Genomic DNA, 19,576 nt, shown 5'->3' on the forward strand with positions numbered 1-19,576 from the left:
ACAAAAGAAGGATCAGAACAGCGAAAAGCTTTCATACATCTCTATTCTCTCCTCCAAAAGCAGCTTAGATTTTGTTTCAGCTGTTAGGCAGTGGATGCAGCACTTCAACACAGAAATGACAGAAACAGCCACCTCCCCTCATAAAGGAGAGGTTAATTTGTCAAGCCATGTAAAGCATTTTAATTACAATTTGTATAACATGTATAAATAAATATTACATTCTTTCAGTCTACAATGCATACTAGGCTTATCATGTTAAAACGTCCGTCTATGTTACCGGGTGGCAGGACTGGTTTTGTCTGAGTAAAAAAAAAAAACCCAAAGAAACAAAAACAAACAACAACAACAAAGAAAAACCCCACAACAAACGAACAACAGCAAAAGAAACCTCCCCTAATGCAAACTATGGAGTTAATAATTAAAAGGGGGAAAAAAAAAAAAAAGAGAGAAATACATCAGTAAGGACAGGACAATGCAAGTGCTTCCAGCTAACAGTCAAGACATAATACTGCTTTCCAATGAGCTGGATATACCATCCTCCTTGGAGTTACAAAAGGTTTGGGATGTCAGAGATTTTTTGATCTGCGTCTCCACTGGTGTAAAGTGGCACTGAGTCAATGCAGTTCTGCCCCTTTATACAATAAATCAACTATTTTGTATTTCCTTCGGATTCATTACTGGGTTTCTATTATTTTTTAACGCAAAATAACAGATATACTATCTAATAAAAAATTTCAATCTTAGCTGGTTTAATGGCAAAAAATAGATATATTTTTAGATCAACACAGAGCTCTAGATATTCCTTGTCCCTGCTCCAGTAACATTTCTCCCCCTCTGAACAGCTCTCCCAGTACAAGAAAATACAACTCTGAGGACAATTCATGTTCACTCTTCCAACTTTCAAACCTTAGTGAGAGCTGGTGACATTAGTAGGAACAGAAACTTACAGAATGAAATCATGAACTCATGAACTTGGAAAAAAACCCCACCAAAATCCAGGTTATATATATTAGGCCTGTGATGGTCTCTGTTCCAGGTACATTTAAATTAAACCAGTGGATACTTCCACTGGTTGGAACTTCAGTGTGGTAATGCAAAACAGCACCTTCTTCCCTTGGTGAAACATGGGAACTTTGGTTGTGGAAACGTAAAACAAACAAACCTGAAATTTAAAGGAACGCTTCTTCCAAACGGAACACTTTTAGCTAGAATGAAACATTTGAGGCTTTTGCTTTCAGAAGAGACATCAGAAGAAAACTGTTCAATATTTGTCCTCTGAATTCTTCACATGACAGACTTTTATAGCCAGCTTAGAAATAAAATCTTCTTGGTCCACTGCAGACTTCCTGTATTGAAAATTTTCCTGGTTTTAAGATAATTAGAAGAAAAATACAAAAGGGAAAATGATCGTGTTTCAATGTAGAAGACAAACAGAAAAGTAGAAATAAAAATAGCAAGTAATTTCTTTCTCCTTCATATTTAATGCCAAAGACCTATCTTCACTTCTAGTGAAGGAAGAGAAAGAACCAGACTGAGTTACAGTATGAAGTCTTCTTATGGGTTATATGCCCATACCTGGGATGTTCTATTGGAAATATAAATAAGTCATTTTTTGCTTCTTGCTTATTCTTTTTAAGATCTTATATTCTCTTTATCTTTTATTCTTTTTTTTTTTTTTCCTGAATATTTTTGGTACTTTGAAACTTTAGTATAATTATTGTGACCCACAATACATATTTTCACAACCTTACCTTTCCTAGTTCATTATACTGGCCACACCATCTCCTTGTTCCTTTCTGCTATTAATATCCCAATCCTAAATGCTTGAAAAGCTTTCAGGAAAGCAAAGCAAAGCAAAAAACCTGAAGAAAAATACATGTAGCCACGGACAGTTTGGCAACTTTCTTTCCCTGATTGTAAAAATCTGCCTCATAGTTTCTCCTGTGGGTCCTTTTCCTGCCCCCTCTTCTGTCCCAATGTATACTGTAGAACTGAAGGCATCAAGGTGTGGTTAAACCCCCCCGAAAAAAAAAACAAAAAACAACCCAGCAAGGAGCTACACTTTATCTTTGAGCTTGTCCATGTAGTTTCTTATCTCTTTGGAGTCCCCCAGGTCCATATCCTGGCACACCCACTTAATGTCATCGTCATTGCTACTTAGGATTGAATTGACAGTCGGACAACCATCGTCGGGTGGGATGGTGGTGAATGTTGTGAATTTTACCCGCTTCCTTTTAGAAGTTGGTGAATGTAAGGGTTCGGATTTCTGTTCCTTTACAATCTTGCCCCCTGAGTCAGCATTCCTGTGAATCTGGCTCTGAATGTTCTTCTGAGCACTGCCATTGAGGAGCTGGTTGCTCTCCTCACAACCCGTCCCTCGGTCAATAATAGTTGTGTGTTCATCCTGCTGAGGCAATGCATCTGCTGTGTTCTCAAGCAGTTCTGCTTCATTTCCCAGCCAGACCCAGTCGTGGGAATGGGTCATAGTGGTCTGCCCTTCCACCAGAACCTGTTTGTGACGGTACTTAAGTGCAAATGTTGCACAGTTTATTAGGAAGACTAGAATTGCCAGGCAGAAGACCCCCAGCAGAGCATACATCCCAATCTCCAGATCACTAAGGCCCCGAGGTGTCTGCACCAGATCATTTTCCTCCATGCCTGCGTTGCCTTTTGGGAGATCTACTTGAGCAGGGAAGTTGGTGAAGTCTATAGGAATGTTCTGCAGCTGGCTATCATCTGAGAGTTTGCCACCATCCAGCTTGTTTTTAATCACTTTGTTTTTTATTACAGATTTTGCTGTGGTGCCAACTTTCCTGATGGCGCTCTCCTCTCGCTCTGCTGAAGAGCCGCCATAATACCGTCCCTCTTGGCCATAGCGCTCCTGGTCAGACACTTTGTGCCGGCGGTCACTGGCATGGTTTTCAATCTCCTCGCCATCATAATCTCCACCTGTATCAGAGTCTGCGTCATTCTGGCCAAACTTGACTTTGATGTTGCCATTTCCCACAGCCAGGATACTTTTCCTCTTAGACTTCTGGCAGGCTTCAGAAATCATCATGTCTACCTTGACTAAGGTGCCCTGACCTTCACCTTCCGCTGCCACAACCGGCCATTTCAAGGCAGCATTCTGATGGACCGAGACAACAGCTTCATCTAATGATACAGCAGAAAGAGAGAAGTCCTTAGAGTCATAAATGTCCAACGGAGTAACAGAGCTGTCACTGAACTGAATCCAGGTGCTTACCACAGCTTCCTGAAAGGAGAGGGGTATGGTTAAAGACAAGATCTCAAATAGAACAGCTAAACCCACGACCGCTCATTGATTTCTCAGCTCTGAATGACAGCTCGAGGAAACAGGAGACAAAGTCTCTGCATTGCACTTAGAGCAAACCAGGCTTCAGCTGACAGGACAGAAGTTTGGTCTAATTCTTCACTGACATTCCACTGCCAACCTTCCTGTAAATATTTTGCAAAAGAACATATGAAATAATGGATGTGAGATGCCCACAACACCAAAGTATCCATCAGCAAGTTACAATTTACATAATTCACAAAGAAAGCCATTCCTGTCATACAAAACCTGGAAAAGACAAAGCACAAAAATTACTACAGGCACTTGAAAATAAGAAGTTTTCCTTATGTTGCCCATGCACAGATATCACGGGGAGCTGTCAAATCCAACAAGGCTTACGTATCTTTGCAGAAATAAAGAGCTACCTTGGCAATGGTTGGAGCAGAAGATTCACCTGTAAGAAAAAGAGTCGTGGAACAATTCCATTTTTCAAGTTTGTTCTATCAAAACACATTTTATCCTTGAAACAGTGAAAAGCTCTCCTGCATTTCTGTGTGAAGGAGAGGAGGATGAGGATTCTGGTATGATCTCTATGATATCAACAGAAATGGCTTGGATTTAATTGGACTGTCTTTGTTCTCTGCAGGCAGCACTGCTAGAAGTCATCATTAGAAGAAAATACAAAGCTAGAGGTCAGCTCTTTGCCATTTGAATCCAATCCAGATGATATAGATATTTACTTATCCATGTCTCAGTAGCTTTCCTTGCAGGAGATTTCTTTACTTTTTCATTTGCTCTATGTGTTGCCTGTTCAGCCAGCAGACATGCAGGCAGATTGCTGGAGTGCAGCTTCACACAAGAACTAAGTTCTTTTCTTCACCAGACTTAAACTGCAGATGTCCCTAATAACTTTACACTTGGGTACATCAGAACAACTGGGCTGAAAATCACCATTGGGGAAAAACATTGCTACCCTGCTACCATCCAGGCATAATACAAATTTACAACCCAATATGGTTTCCAATTGGTTACAATTTGTTACGCTATGGTTATAAACAAAGGGAATTGCAACCCTTCTAGTTAAATTTAAAGCTTTTCAATGAAAACAGCAAGGAGAATTTAGCTGCTCAGAAGGTTGGACTATACTGAATATCTGATTTCCAAAGCAGCATCAGCAAGTTCCTGAGGGACTGAAAGAAGGAAAATAAGTTGTGGCACAACAAGAAAGAAGGCAAAGTTCTCAGTGATTCACATGTGCATCAAACAGCTGAAACAGAGCCAGAGTAGCTCAGGAGTTGCTAAGAGTAAAATGTATAAGGGAATTTAAACAGCTGATCTTTCTTTAGGGAAACAACCCAAAAAATGGCTGAAAAGACTGAAGCACAGAGCTAGATGGCATAGCTTAAACATGTATCATAGAAAGCTGTAGCAGAGCAAACTCAGCCATGGGAAAATAAAAAGAATATTCTACAGGTATGTGTAGAGAGAAAAAGTTGCATGTCTAGTTGAACTTCAACAACACTATCGCCTTCCTTCACCCTAAAAAAGGAGGAGGCAGCCAGCACGGAGAATTTCAATCCAAATAGCTAGAAATCTGCAATCAAAATTAAAGCTTTTATTTTGTCCACTATTTCTTTATTAGTCTGCATGCCTGATTTTATAAAGCAGAGGTAGAGAAGAAAGAAATGAGATTTCCAGACACACGATTTACTACAAATAACAGAGGCATACAATACCTTAGGTGCTATTTTTTTTTCCAGTACTAAGATTTTGTTTCCAAAAGACCATTTTTTTCATAGGAAGAACCAATTTATTCACGACACAACACAACACAACACGACACAACACAACACTGTCTTGCTTATACTATGGATGGTGTTAATTTAAAAGGGGGGAGGGGAAAAGAGTGAAAGAGAGACAGAATCTCAAATCCTGCCAAAATATATTGCATCAGCCCCAATATTACATTTGGCAAAAGATCATTTCCTCTCATTCACATTGTTAAAGGCAAGCTGAAGGCAAAGGAAGGAAGCAAATTTCCCAAATGATTATAAATTCTGAAAAGCTAAAAAGAAAAAGAAATGATTTAGTAGCATGTCCTTCAAAGAGCTGTTTCTGCAAATCCTATGTACCGCATCAATAAATCCACTCTGAATCTCTGACAGGGTCCTCCAATTACCATCAGCAGATGAAGATGGATTGGAGCCTTCTTACCTGCAAAGCTCTTACCCTCAATCTGATGCCCTCAAGTCTGAAGTGACAAATACTTGCTTTCATTAATTATTAAGCATAAACAAATAGTCTGAGGGATTCTCTCTCCAGTCTTTCTTCCCTCCACTTTTTACTTATGCCCACTCACACACATACACACTCAGTTGTACTCTATGAACAAATGAACCACAACTACACATTAGTGTCAGTCTCTTAGAGAGCAGGATGATTTATATGGTGGCTGTGATGATGTGAAGTGAGTCAGATACTGCATATTAGATCACATTAATGACAGCACAATCCAATCCAGAAGTGACAAAGGAACTACTTTCCACAACCACTTATAAATACCAGGATTATCCTAAACACATAAAAATATTTTGTCAGGATATATTTTCTCTATATTTTCTCTTGTGCTTTTTTTTTGCCATTCTCCTCCATTCTAAGTACAACTACACAGCAGATCAACAAGTGTGACAGTTTTCCTTCATCTGCTGCAGTTTCACCACCTTTTCTAGCCCTGTATTATGTTGCTGTTTATCAGTCCAAAGATGCCACTTGATAAATCCTCTTGGATAGCCTTGAGTTTTGCTTTCTATTAGTATTGTTATCTTTTATTATCCACATAATGCTTAGGTGGATAAAAATAGGGGGAAATCACCAGAGTAAATAAGTGACATGATATGCTTCAGCTCCCCCTGTATGAGCCAACCCAAAACGCTGTTTGCTGGCTAAGTCTATTCTAAGAGAATAAGGTAGGTTGGACTGAACGCATTTTAGAGAATGCTGATTCTAAGAAACATGCAACAGAGGATTTATCAATATATTTTACCTCATCCCATGACAAGAATTCTTTAAATGGCCTTCATTCACCAAAGTACATGTAATAGTAGCTGTGAATAAACCCTAAACTTCGGATGACAGCTGCAATAGTCTTGAAGTGAGGCAGAAAACCAAATGAAAAAAGGACAGCAGAATAGCTCTGCAGAAAATATCCCCCCCAAAAATAAAGGTAAACTGTTCTCAGCTGCCCCTATTAGACCAGCTCTGATAGTTTCATATGGGGACCTGAATGCTAAAATGGGTTTCCCAAGCAATCTTATCACAAGAAATATCAAAGTATTACATGTGCATTTATTTTTAAGCCTGTGGCTTGTGTAGTAAAAATTGGGCTTGATCGTTCTGATGTGGAAATGAAAAGCAGCCAACACTCAGATCTTAATTCAAACCATGCATTCCTCTACTGTGTATTTCTTTCTCTCCTTTTTGTCCAATGTGCTAATGTGACATTCCTTTCCAGTGGGAATTTGCTTGTATTTGCAAGGGAAGAATTCAGATTCTTATCTAACATCACATCGTTTCTCTTTCCCATGCTGCTTAATCCCTTTATCAAACAAGGTGCCACTACATTCATTGCTCTACCAGCTTAAGGAATATAGAAACACAATTTAAAAGTAATTTACACTGCAAGAACAAAGTAATGAATTTGCATCGTAAAAATACCCTCAATATCCATTACTTAACTATGAGATGTCAGTGAACTCCCAGCACTGGTCTTCATGAAGGACATAAGCTAAAAAAGGACAGTATTGTGTCAGTCCAAAAGGCAGGGACATGTAAGCAACTCCAGCTTGTCATCCTGGCTCTGGTGATGCTGAGCACCCTCACCTACTATCAGAGGGAAAGCTGACATGTTGCAGGACACTCCCTGAGGTTACAGATGGCCTCATTGTGCTGGGTCTTGTCACTGATGTCAACATGATATACACACGTGGAAGAGAAAAGCTTGGCCTTTAGAAAGTGCTAACACTGCTCTTTTATATTCCATGGAAAATATCTTCCGTTTTATAGTAGCACTGAGAGATACTTTACTACACACAGCTATTTATTAAGGGCTTTCTTTTTTCTTTCTTTCATTTTATCCACTCCCATTTCTGTTCATTGTACCACAGGCCATACCCTACAGTGTGATATGACTGAGTTTCCCTTGAAGAGACAGCTGAAATCTAAGAGTCTTTGAAGCTCATTCAGCTCTTCATTCACTTAACCACTGAAGATTTTCTTTCATTTACATTTTGAGGAAGGTCTTAAGATAGCAGTGTTTATTTGAACAAGTCTGAAAGCCAAATGGAACAGTTTTCCTACCTGAGCAGTTGGCCACTAAAAAGAGACTGTGCACAGCTACAGTTTCCAAATTTTCAGGAAATATTTCAGTGTAATACTTAAAATTTGGTTAACCTCCACATATTTTTATGGCACCTAAATCACTGAACCACTTTTCAGCCATTGATTTCAAGAAAAGGAGGTGTGGACTCAGCATCCCATAACATCACCTCAGGTAATTAGTTGCCCAATGATTGATAGAGGGGTATTCAGTAATTCAATAATTGTATATATCTCTACATATATATATATTCAATAATTGTATGTATATCAATATCTATATATCTATATCTATATTTATATATATTTTGTTTCTCAGCTGTATTAATATGGCTTTTTGTAGGCTCAGGGACAGCAGCATCCCCACCCTGGTCAGCATTACAACAAGCAGAAGCTACTGCTCAGAATGGAATACACTCAGTCATTTCAGTATCAGAAATGTGCCATGTGGAGGAAACAGATATTGTTTCCCACAGTAAAATTCATCTTCAACAAAATATTTCACTAAAATTTTGTTCCAAAAGACAGACACTGGGAAAAAGTATTTAAAAAAAAAACAGGTTTACATGTTCTTATTTTTTATCTGTTATTCCATAACTTGCCAATTGATGTGATAGAGAATGTCATTTCATATCATAATACCATGCCATAATACAATATGAGATGCCATATTGTACACTAATGATGTCATGCATTAGTATGTCTTAATATGTTGTGTTTTGATAAGAATCTTCACGTACTCAGGCCTACAAATCTGAGTAATTGATGATGTATCTGTTCAACTTTCCAGATTCACAAGCTCTTTTATCTGCAATCAAAGCCATGATTCTTGCAATGATGCTGCCATAGAAATGGTGTTCTGTCTACTTAGTGCAATTGGGTTAGACATGCTTTAGCTTTTACTTTTACGGTCTTTGTCTGAAGACACCATGTCAGAAGTGGTTTCCAAGCCCTGGAGAAAGGGCATAAATGGGTTAATTAGGTAAGATTCTTATGTCTACAGGATACAGTAAATTGAGCAGATGGGCAGCATGTCCTCCTAGTTTGGGTGTTTTCCTGTCACTAAATTATAAAACAATCTAAATTATTTTCATGTTCCAGAAAATTAGGTAGCAATAATCACAAAACTGGGCCATTAAAGTTGACCTGAGATGAAATACAGTTTATCTGAGAGGAGTAGATGTAGGCAGAGTTAGTTGCATGGTTCGCAGCCCCACTCCTCAAATTGACTGACTGAAAGAGCAATGAACATAGGTACAACATGTTTTGCTGCTGCTGACCCTTGTTTTTAGTCTGTCCAATACAGCTGTTTGCCTTGGTTTGGTGCTAATTCTCTGTCCTCTCTTCTACATGGGAACTAAGGCCTTCAAGAAGTCCTCCTTTTACAGAGATGGAAATTTGCTGCCTTGAATTAAGGATCAGCATATTGGCACCCTACTAATGAACCTCCCAAAATCTATTGGAAAAATAAAAGAACAGAGGAGACTGGTGGTCTGATGTGAATCCAGGAGGAAAAAGAAATGTATTTGGCTTTTTTCTGCCTCTACTTTATAGGTCTTCAAAATATCAAATTGTCGTGATACACAGAGCTCTGTGCTCTCTGGCATGGAAAACAAGGGCATGCTCACATAGCAAACAGAGATCACTGTCCAGAGACTCTCTGTGTTGCAAAAATAACAGATGTTGCATTATTTAAAGAAAGGGTACTAAAAATGTAAATAATGAAAACTTCAGTATAGCCAGAGCTCTTATGGTGGATTAAGTCCATATTTGAAAGGAAGAAACGAGAAGACAATTCCAAAGTAACTCTACAGGAAAGTAATTGCTGTAGACATGTGCTAGGATTACTTGTACACTTAATACTAAAATATCACGTGTACCTTGTGTTGATAAAACACAATTCCAAAAGGCAACAACAGTAAAAGCTGGAGTGTACACTACCTGCTTAGGAGTATGAAGCAGCTCCTGAGCAACAGCTGTAGCCACAATAGCCCGATTACTTGCTGCACTTGGCTGAAGAAAGAGTGAAAGCCCAGCCACCAGTTGGACTCCAAGATCTGTTATGGTCACTTTGTCATCTAAAACAGTCACTGTCTTCTCTGCCAGGATGGAGTCAGAGAGAGGAGATAAAACCTTTAGAGAAACACAGAAGAATCGATTTAGAGAAAGGCTGATAAATTAAAATAAAATTTCTTAAGGTCATTGTTCTTTTTGCCTCCAAAGCCTGAAGCATAGAATATAGTGGGAGATCAGCACTGATTTCAAATGGCGTGAGGGAAAAAACATTCCGTACAGAGATTATGGTTGAGAGCTCTGCATCCAATTCTGAGAACTATACTGTCTTCACTGTGTGATTTGTATCACTTTACTACAAGAACTGAACAAAAAACTTTCCTTTCCTGTTAATTCGGATCTCAATAAGGGAAAGCACGTAAAATTTCTGTCCCAGTCATTTCAAAGGGAGGTTAGACACATTTAGAATTTGTCCTTTACTTCTTTGCTCAGTCATTCACATTTCCTATCTCTGCTGTTACTAACGGGGCATCAAGGTAGTAGAATATCCTTCCCTTTTACAAAATCAGGAGCCATACTGCTGTCTCTATGGGAACTTTGGAGTCTGTTGTTCACATATGTATTGTCCTCTCCACTTTCCCCTTTTCATAGACAAGCTTCATTCAGATTTTGTGCACTGGGTTTCTTCAGGTAGAGAAGAACTGAGACATGATACGTTATGCTCATCAGTTGAATGGTGGTAGCCTGTATCTCTTTATGTGGGACAAGAACTCTGACTTTTCATAGCCTGCAATTTTTGCCTTTTTTAAATGCCTCTGGAGGCTGCATGGCTTCCCATTCCTGGTCAAGCTTGACTGAATGTCCCTTTATTAACTCTGTGTGTGACACTCTAGAGGGTCATGGAATGTAATGGGAAATTATCCTGTTTCAAGACAAAGGAAAACTGTACTGCATTTTGTGCCCATGCATAGATTCTCTAAGTGAATGGTAGAATGTGGCAGTCCAGAGCACATTACCTGCACTGTTGTCATTCCTACTTCTCGTCCAATTAAAACCCTTCCTTCCTGCAGCTTGGCAATGTGAGGTTCTTCCAGCTTCATAAAATCCATTACGAGGTCTGTAATGTCAAACTGCCAATCTGAGCCCAGGAGGTAGCTCAGCTGACCCCAAGGGCTAGAATCCTCAGCTACAAACTGTGTCAGGACTCGCACCATGGCATGCTGGTACTGCAGAGTGCAACCTCTTCCTTTCCGTTCATCTTCATCTTCATCATCACTGTCTCTGGTGGGTCTTTTTGATTAAAAAAAAATGGAGAGAATCAGTGAAAAATAACACTGGAGTGCTAGTGAAAATGATTCCCTTAAGTTTTTAAGCCCTCCCTTCTGTTGTGTTAAGATCTTTGCTAATTCATGGCTATTTAGCATGCTAAAGAACAATACAAATGGACAATAGTTCTTCACCTAAGTTGATATGTGTGAACAACAGTTACAATTACAAAGTTCTGTACTCTGTTGCACATGATAGACACAATCACAACAAGGATTCTACAGACTTTAAAACCTTTATCAGACATGCAAATGTCCAGAGCAAAACTAAAGATTCCAGTGCTGCTGTTTCACAAGGAAAAATGCTGCATTTTGGGTGCAGGTGCAGCTGCTCTTGCTGAAAGTTAAAATCAACTCTATTATTTCACAGAAATACCCAAGAAATTGAGCATCTCAAACACACCTTTTGTTGGAAACCACAGGGACTCGCCAGCCCTTTATTTGGCTCAGTTCTGTGTCCGAAATGTCTATCTGAAGAGGCAGGCGTGGGACCCAGACTGTGATTTGCAGAGGAGCACTCAGATACTGATACGTGAAGTTCACGAGCACGTTCACCTTGCCTTTCATTTCTTTGCCATTGACATAAACATAGTCGCATCTATCAGAAACCTGTGGTGAGGGAGAGAGAAAGAAGAAAATGTAATTGCTTAAACAACACAGGCTCTAAGAATAGCCCTCAAAGCTCAAAAGAAAACAAAACAAAAACCCAAAAATATTCTCTTTTTGCATGTTAATCACAACCTTTAGAATGGGAGCAGATGAACACAAAAATCTGTCTTTGGCTCTGGAGGTGCCTGAAAAGTGGATACCAATTATGAATGTAGTGGTTGATTCTCTGTTTGCTATGCACTGTTCACAGTGCTGTGGAATTTGAAATGAGCATGGTTCCCTTACAGCTTGGCCAAGAGAAACTTGAGAAACCATGACAGGTCTCAATGGTGGCAAGCAACAAATCAAAGCTCTACCCCAACATGATTTGACCTTCAGCAGGAAGTGACACTGCTTTAAGTCCTCAAAACAAAGCTGATTTTGGAGAGCATTTCAGCCACTGCAGAATAACAGAAGTCTACTCATTCCCTCTGCAATAAACATTATCTGTTTGTAAATGTTTACATTTTAGTTAAAGCTGCAAAGTATTTCTAAACGCTGCAGTAGATTCATCATTATCATGTAAATACTGTCTTGAAATATAAGCAAGTATTATCATAGCCATGTAAGAGTTGTATCAGTAATCACATCTTTAATCAATGTTGTAATTTACAGACCATTGAGTTTTCTCATTTATTACTTTACTGAGTACCAGTGATAAAATCACTCCCAAATACATAAATCATTAAGAGGGATGCAAATAGTATGAAGTGACTCCATGTGATAAAGTCATTGTCGTATCTATTCCTAAAGGTGTCATAAATGTCTGGGGAAATCCTGTGGTACATTAATCATATATTAAGTGGCTAGCAATGGGAGCTGTTATATTACTAAATGAGCTGGCATGTCTGCAGAAATTAACAGTGAACCCAGCAGATTTCTTCCACTTCTGTTCTTACTCCCATCCCATCAGATACATTTCACCACCCATAACAAATACTGGCAGTGGTGGTAATGTGTCTCTCCACCTGAACATATACCATCATCTGCTCCCTTTTACGCCCACTTCCTAACACCATTTTATTCTATCGAAGATTTCCAACTGGTAACATTCACATCCTCACATAGAATGGATGGGTGCAGGAGCCAAATTTTTCCCTGTTTGACATATACAACCTATTTTGTATCCTTTGTCAGGTTTAACTGCTGCCCACATTCTGATAAAATATTTGATTGCAAAAGGAACCTTCAGAGAATACAATACAAACATTTCTATGAATCATTTACTAAGAAGGTTATGCTGTAGCTGGGCTCTGTTGACTGAAAACGACACTACAAGCTACAATAGAAGGCTCACCAGCTTTTCTAGGCTTCTCCCTCAGACCAAGGTTTAAAAGTCTGATAATATCAATACAAATGGCATGCCCCATTTTTACACGTGTTAACTTGAATGGTAATCAGAAACGGTCTTTGTTCATGTTAGGCTGTTTCAGAAGGACTGCTCCATTTAATCTACGGGTACTATGCAGCAGGGATGTATAATGTGATATGTACTACAATAGAGTGATTCACAACCCTGTCCTAGATTTGCTGCTGTAGCTTTCTATAGTGCCTTTGCATCAGCTTCACCCTGGGAGAAGCAGCATCAAGAAAATGCTTTTCATGAAAATTACTACGGAACAGGCAAGCAAGGGCTACATGGCAGGAGTTCCAGCCTGGACTCCTTGACATCATCATCATCTCTGCCTACAGCACAACTACTAGCACATTCTGGGGTAGTCAGCTCCCAGATTTGAGCTGATGATGTCTAGCACAAATCTGTTGTCCAGCTGCTGTCCTCACTGCATGAAAACAGAAGTGGCCAGTGACTGACTCTCAGTGCAGCTCAGGGAGCCTTGGTAAGCAAGAGTCAGAGACTCTTAATACCTGGAGTGCAGACCAATTGCTAGTGCCAAAGGAGAAATAGTGTTCTTGGAGGAGAAGACTCTATCTCTGGGTCAGTTGATAAAGTATCTTCAGATATGACTCTTATTTCCTTAGCTCTACCTTTCCCTGAGCAGAAGTCTTTGGAGAGGCTGTTCAATGAGATCTAGTTCAATTATGCTTGGAGCAACAGCCACTCCCTTTCTGAAATGGGTTCCTGCCTGTTCATTTCTATGAAGTTGATCCCAAAGGCAAATGCATGAGCCTTTGGAGTTAGTAAAACAAGCTTCCTAGTTATACACATAGTAAACCACGTGCACATGCAGATTCCTGATAACATATTCGGCTTCAGTCCTACCAGGTCTGGTCTAGGTGTATGATTTAATATTATCTGAAGCCCAAGATTGTCAGTAACAGAACAAATGTGTCTGTCAGGGAAAAAAACAATACAATAACAATAGCAGAAAAACTGCAATTCCTAAATGGTCCTGGGCTGAGATCCAAACTCCATCTGTATTTGTAAAGCCGCTATATGCCTTCACGGGTATGCGACAAACAAATGGCTGAACAAATACATATAGCATCCTAAGGAAGTGGTTGCTGCAGCTACCAAGCAGCCCTTAAAATTGCTACAGGTTAATATTTAGTACTAGACATGCATCAGCAACAGTGGCAAGTCTTTATGACTTGCACTGAGAAAAACATTACTCTCTTCACCAAGTACAAGCAGCATTAATGTCCTTACAAATGCTCCTTCTTCTGTTCCTTTATTTCCTATAAAGACATAACACAGAGCAAGTATAGGAGGAGCAAAGCTGACGTGGTGTTACTGCATGCATTTCAACTTTGTGCCTTCAGGTAGCCATTGCTCTTGAGGTAACACTGATTGCTTTTTGCAAAGAAAGGCAACAAACTACCCAACTTGTGCTATACAGGGATGAAAGGGAGAAGGGAACAGTATCTCGGCATCTAATTCACAATGTAAAGGCTAACTTGGTAAGCGGATGCCCCTCACAAAAAAGAAACGTAGTAGTTCTATGTGCTGCATCAGTTCACTCAGCTGAGACTCACTCGGTCAGATGGAAGTAACAGCACAGCCGACTTGTTAGAACAATTCAAAGCAGACTTGATGACGCTATTTTGATCTTTTCACATACAGGGTTTAAGAAAGATGAAAGCAAGAGCGATGGGGACAACAAAAAGCACTGCCCTATGGAATCATACAAGAAGGGTGGAAGGGAGATTAAAAAAGGGTGATAAATTAAACAGGATCATGTTAAAAATCAAATTATTTTTAATTTGAAAAGGATTTTTGTTTATGTATTTTGAATAGATAGATGAAAGACTCACTCTGTTACCTCCAGGGCTTTGCAGTGCTTATGAGAAGGTCACCAAACATCACAGTGACCAGCACTCATCTGCCCACAGTACTTCAAGAAGTCTCTGACAGAGACTGCAAGGCTGGAGACTGAGCAGTGATCTGTGTCTCTTCTCTTGTTGTATTTATGCTTTGACTACGAAAACATTTTCTGTCTGAAATGGCTTTTTATCTTTAGCTTCAGAAGAAGTGAGAGATGATGAAGGGAAAGGCTGCTTAGCCACCACCTTTAAGTGATTGTTTTTTCCTTTCTGCGTAGCAGATTGGTGAGAAGTTTTGCATTATAAAGAGATTTCTGATGCCATTTCAGCAGTTTCTTTCATTATTAAGCTGCATTCAGCTGCTTTTCTCCTTTTCTCCATTTTTCAAACTTCTTTCTCCAGATTAAAACTAAAATACAGAAGCTAGATGACTAAAGATGGGGCTCAGCACAGTTCTCTGGGGATTTCTACTTTGTTTCTCTTTTTTTTCTGGCATTGTGTTTTTTGTGCCCCTTTGTTACAAAGGCCATTGTCTTTCCAAATGGCTTGGACAGATTCACTCTGCAACAAATCACATTTTATTGAGCTGACAGAGAAAACGACTGCCTGGAAATCAAAAGAAGAGTCATTCTTGAATCACTACCTATGGTACTCTGTGACTTTGTGATCTGGGGAGCAAACGTACCTTTCCACCTAGCAATGAACAAATTAACTGCAATGAATATTGGTATTCCTATTACCAGCCCAGTGCAGAACATCTGGTTCTTCCTTTTTCTTACTTATTTCAGATTAAGGTCTTGATCCCACAGTGAGGTCTATATTGCAGAAGTGCAAGAATGGGAGATGGCTATCACAACATCAGCTGCCTGTCACACCAGAAGGGGTGTGACAATGTACTGCCTTGGCCTCTGCAGCAATTCTAGGTGGACCTGCTTGAGTAGGGGAGCTGGACAAGGTGATCTTCAGAGGTCTCTTTCAACCTCAGCTATTCTGCAATTATGCAATTTCGTGTTATGATAACGGTTGAATTCCTGCTTGTATTCAATAGCCTTCTACAGCTAGAAAGGCTTCTTGCAAATAAAGACACAAATATTTCAATACTGTGGGGTAAACATCTTAAACTCTGCTTTTTGTAGAGTTGCTTCATGAACTGATTGGCTTCCATCACTTGGAGGTGTGAAAAAAGCAGTAGAAGTGTCAGAGAAATCAAAGGGAAACAGCTTGATAAGTACCTCACAGAATGCTAGCTGGTTACTGCACTGTAAATACAGGGGAAGACTAATATAATTAATACTAGTATTCTTAGGGAGAAGATTTAGCTGTGACTGGCATGAGCAGGGACTGTGGGTGATGAGAACCTTGCTGAGATACATGCATAAAGTATAGGCATGTTCAGCTGGAGGCCACTTTAAGTAAAACAGGCCAAAATGACTTGTCAGAAGTTTCTGCAGGTCAGGGTTAGAAATGTGAAGAGTTGTGTTCTTTCCGCTTAGGTCGTCCTTTGAAAAGTGAGGCTGCTCAGCCCTCTTCACTGAAGTTTCCATTTAGACAGTAGTACATAAATCCAACTCTGGGTTCAGCACCTGGTGAACTCTTTGATGTTCTCAGCTTCTCTTGGAAATAACATCAAGATGCCAAAAAATCTGTTTCCCTTCAGAATAACCCTCAGGATAATGTCTGGGCTGCAACAGCAGGAAACCTGTGTGCCAGGACACAGGGACACCAGTATGTCTGTGTGCCACTGCCCCTGCAGTCCTGCATGTCTGCTATTCCTGACACCGAGTGCTCTTCTGTCACATACAGCTTTAATACGATAGACAAAAAGAAGCTTGCATTTCTGTTAAGAGACTATACATCACAGAGATATTTCTCCTGCTTTTTTTTTTTTTTTTTTTTTTTTTTTCTTTTTTTTTTTTTTCCCCACCTCAATCTCCTTTTATTGTTGGAAGAACATACTTTATATTTTGGGTGATAAGACCAATATTGCAATTTCGGATAATCTGATCTCAGGTTTCTTGAAGGACATTGTCTTTCAACAAGACAGAGCAAGAATGGACATCCTATTTCCGAACAGGTCTGGCCTTGGTGGACTCTCTTCTCAGGGACCTGACCAGGCCAGTTTTGTGATACATGGCTTCCAATCTGTTCTCTATGGCTTAGGCTCCCATTCTCCTCACTCTGTAATTTTGACAAGATGAAGAAGCATTGCTGCGTGTCTTTAAACAATTTAATCCTTTATTTTAAATAAAAAACTTTGTTGTGGCTTCTCTGATGAACATTCCTATTGAGCTGGAAAAGTCCAGAATCTGTTATTTTGTATAAACCCATTTGCCCATATCCGTTATACTAATGTAAGTGTTGCTAAGTATTCAAAGGTTACATAAAGGCTTAAATATTTATGAAAGCACTTCTATGAGCAAAAAGCTTTTTCCAGTACCTCTTAAAGGAATCTCAATTTCAATGAGAAAACTTACAGGATAATTAGTAGAGAACACTGACGCTCAGCACTTTTCAAAGATATGACTCTCTTACAGTTTCAGCTCAGCAGCATCACTCTTACATAGCAGAAGGGCAATTGAAGTATGTGAAGGTTAAGCTTTGCAAAAAAAAAGCCATTCATCCCATTAATAAATACAGAGCACCAGAAGGATTTATCCATTGAGTATACTAACACTTAAATATCAGACAGTGATAAACCATTCCACTAGATTTTGGGGCATTTCCTTAGGATTTTGTAATATTTGTGTCCTTGCTGTGGAACTTGTTCAAAAATAATCTTAGAACAAGATTTTCAGACTATGGTTTCATGGATTAGACTGTGATGGCAACTGCTTCATAACAGGGATTTTGCTGCCTGGCTGCATAACTCTGAATAATCAGTAACCTGCTGCTGGAAAATGGAAGCTGTCTCAAGCTCCATACTCCTTATTTCCTCATGCTAAACTGTTTAAACCTGGTAAGAGTTAAAACTTCAAGCATGAGCTCTTCCACGATCTTGGCCATGATATTTACAGCTCTGTCACACTCAGAGCAGCCTTCATAAAGGAGGTATCCATTACAGGAGTTGCTAATTGCTAGTGTGACTTGACTTGCCGGATCCACCCCTTGTTCCTACTGACTTCAGCCGGAGCTGTGCTCAGTGACTCGGAAAGTGAAGCCAAAAACTACCCTCAGCAGGAGAGCATAAAGACAAATACAGTAATGAAGACTTTACTCTGATAAGTCTGTCATAATAAATGAAAGGCTTGATTTTTTTCCTACTGCAAGCAAGAATAACTTTGAGAGTTGCTTTATACCTATGACCCAGCAGAATAAGATGAATTTCTTTCTGGAAAATATGGAGGACTGTTCATCCCCATTCTGGAAACAGTGATGAGGGAGCAGGGCAGCTATTACACTTTAATAAGTGATTAAAGCTACTCTTAGAATTAACTCTCTGCAGTGGATAACATGGCTCCTGCTTTCACGTTGCATTGTGCTTGTGAACAGCTGCCATGTTCCAAATGTGGTTTCAGTCCCTGCAATCAGCCCTCAGGCAAAATTCCCAGCAACCCGCACTAATAACACAGGGAATGAGCCTGGAGCACTGAAGAAAAGGAGAGAACTCTGTAAAGTCAGGGCCATAGTTTAGAAGCAATTTGGACTCTCTCCGCTGAGAAGCATCTGCATTTTCAGTATCAGCAGCCAGATTAGCAAAACTAACTAGAAAACCCCCAAAGCTAGAGAGCATTTCTTAGGGAAAAGGCTGTACATTATCTAATCTCATTACAAAGATTTTGCTGGCAGCTTTGCAGAGCAGAAGCAGTACATTTAACTAACTGAATATCATTCACTATGACAGAACTGAGAGAGTAAAAGGGGCAAAAAATGCCAGCTGAGACTGGAGGGCATCTATTTGCTCCCAAATGACCAGCTTTTGAAGCTGAACTGTAGCAGTGCCGAGCCACAGGAGCTCTCTGCAGATACCATTATCACGTAAAACAAAATCTGTCTTGTTTTGTGCACTCTCAAGTCAAGTAATTTATGAAAATGGGACAGAATAGAGAGTTTGGCCTACTGCTCACTAGGGATGTGCCGGTCTACACATACAGCATGGTCCTAAATATCTTGAATGTCAAAATAGGATCGCAGGGTGAATGCAGAGACTTTTAATTTCTTCCAACTAGATGCTTTGGACAGTAGTTATACATCTGAAAACATCACATTGCTTGTGGTTACCTAACCACATGTATCCACAGTATACAAGTTCACACTGTGTATATTACAGCTACTATCAGGAAAGAAAGGAAAAAGAGAAGCAAAACATCACTTTTTCTAACTATATTGTTCAAAAAGATCTGGAAAAAATAGCTAATCCTCCCATCAAATCTATAGCAGCCACAGCACTCATTCTAATTCTCCCATTCTCTTCCCTAGTCTCAAACTTGTAGCCTTGAAGTTGATTTTGAAGCATTTTCTGTGGATTTTCAAGCACTGTTACCTCCACTCTGCTTTGACTTTTCATTTGGGATGTGCCAGTTTTCCACTCCAGCATCACTAACGCCAGCAGTGAACTGCGTGAAGGCATGAGATGACAGGGAAAGACGTCTGCAAGGGTATGGCTCAAATGCTTCATTAGCTGCCTTTGAAATCGTTGCCTATTATGTGATGGCAAGGTATTTACACCTTTTATTTCTGGATTCAAGTACCTCAGACTATGTCT

General features: G+C 39.6%; 1 protein-coding gene across 3 annotated transcripts in view; it reads right to left on the minus strand.

The window, feature by feature from the left end:
* Window positions 1-748: 748 nt before the first annotated feature.
* TMEM132C (transmembrane protein 132C) overlaps window positions 749-19,576 on the minus strand; it is a 155,837-nt gene continuing 137,009 nt past the window's right edge. For all 3 annotated transcript variants that reach the window (XM_015878410.2, XM_015878411.2, XM_015878412.2), the window contains 4 exons: window positions 11,408-11,613; window positions 10,696-10,969; window positions 9,608-9,799; window positions 749-3,253 (listed from right to left, as the gene is read on the minus strand). In XM_015878410.2, the coding sequence (XP_015733896.1) occupies window positions 2,057-3,253; window positions 9,608-9,799; window positions 10,696-10,969; window positions 11,408-11,613 (1,869 nt within the window). In that variant the 3' untranslated portion in view covers window positions 749-2,056. The remainder of the gene's footprint in view (window positions 3,254-9,607; window positions 9,800-10,695; window positions 10,970-11,407; window positions 11,614-19,576) is intronic.

The sequence above is a fragment of the Coturnix japonica genome, chromosome 15 (assembly GCF_001577835.2).
Source record: "Coturnix japonica isolate 7356 chromosome 15, Coturnix japonica 2.1, whole genome shotgun sequence".
Classification (NCBI taxonomy): domain Eukaryota; kingdom Metazoa; phylum Chordata; class Aves; order Galliformes; family Phasianidae; genus Coturnix; species Coturnix japonica.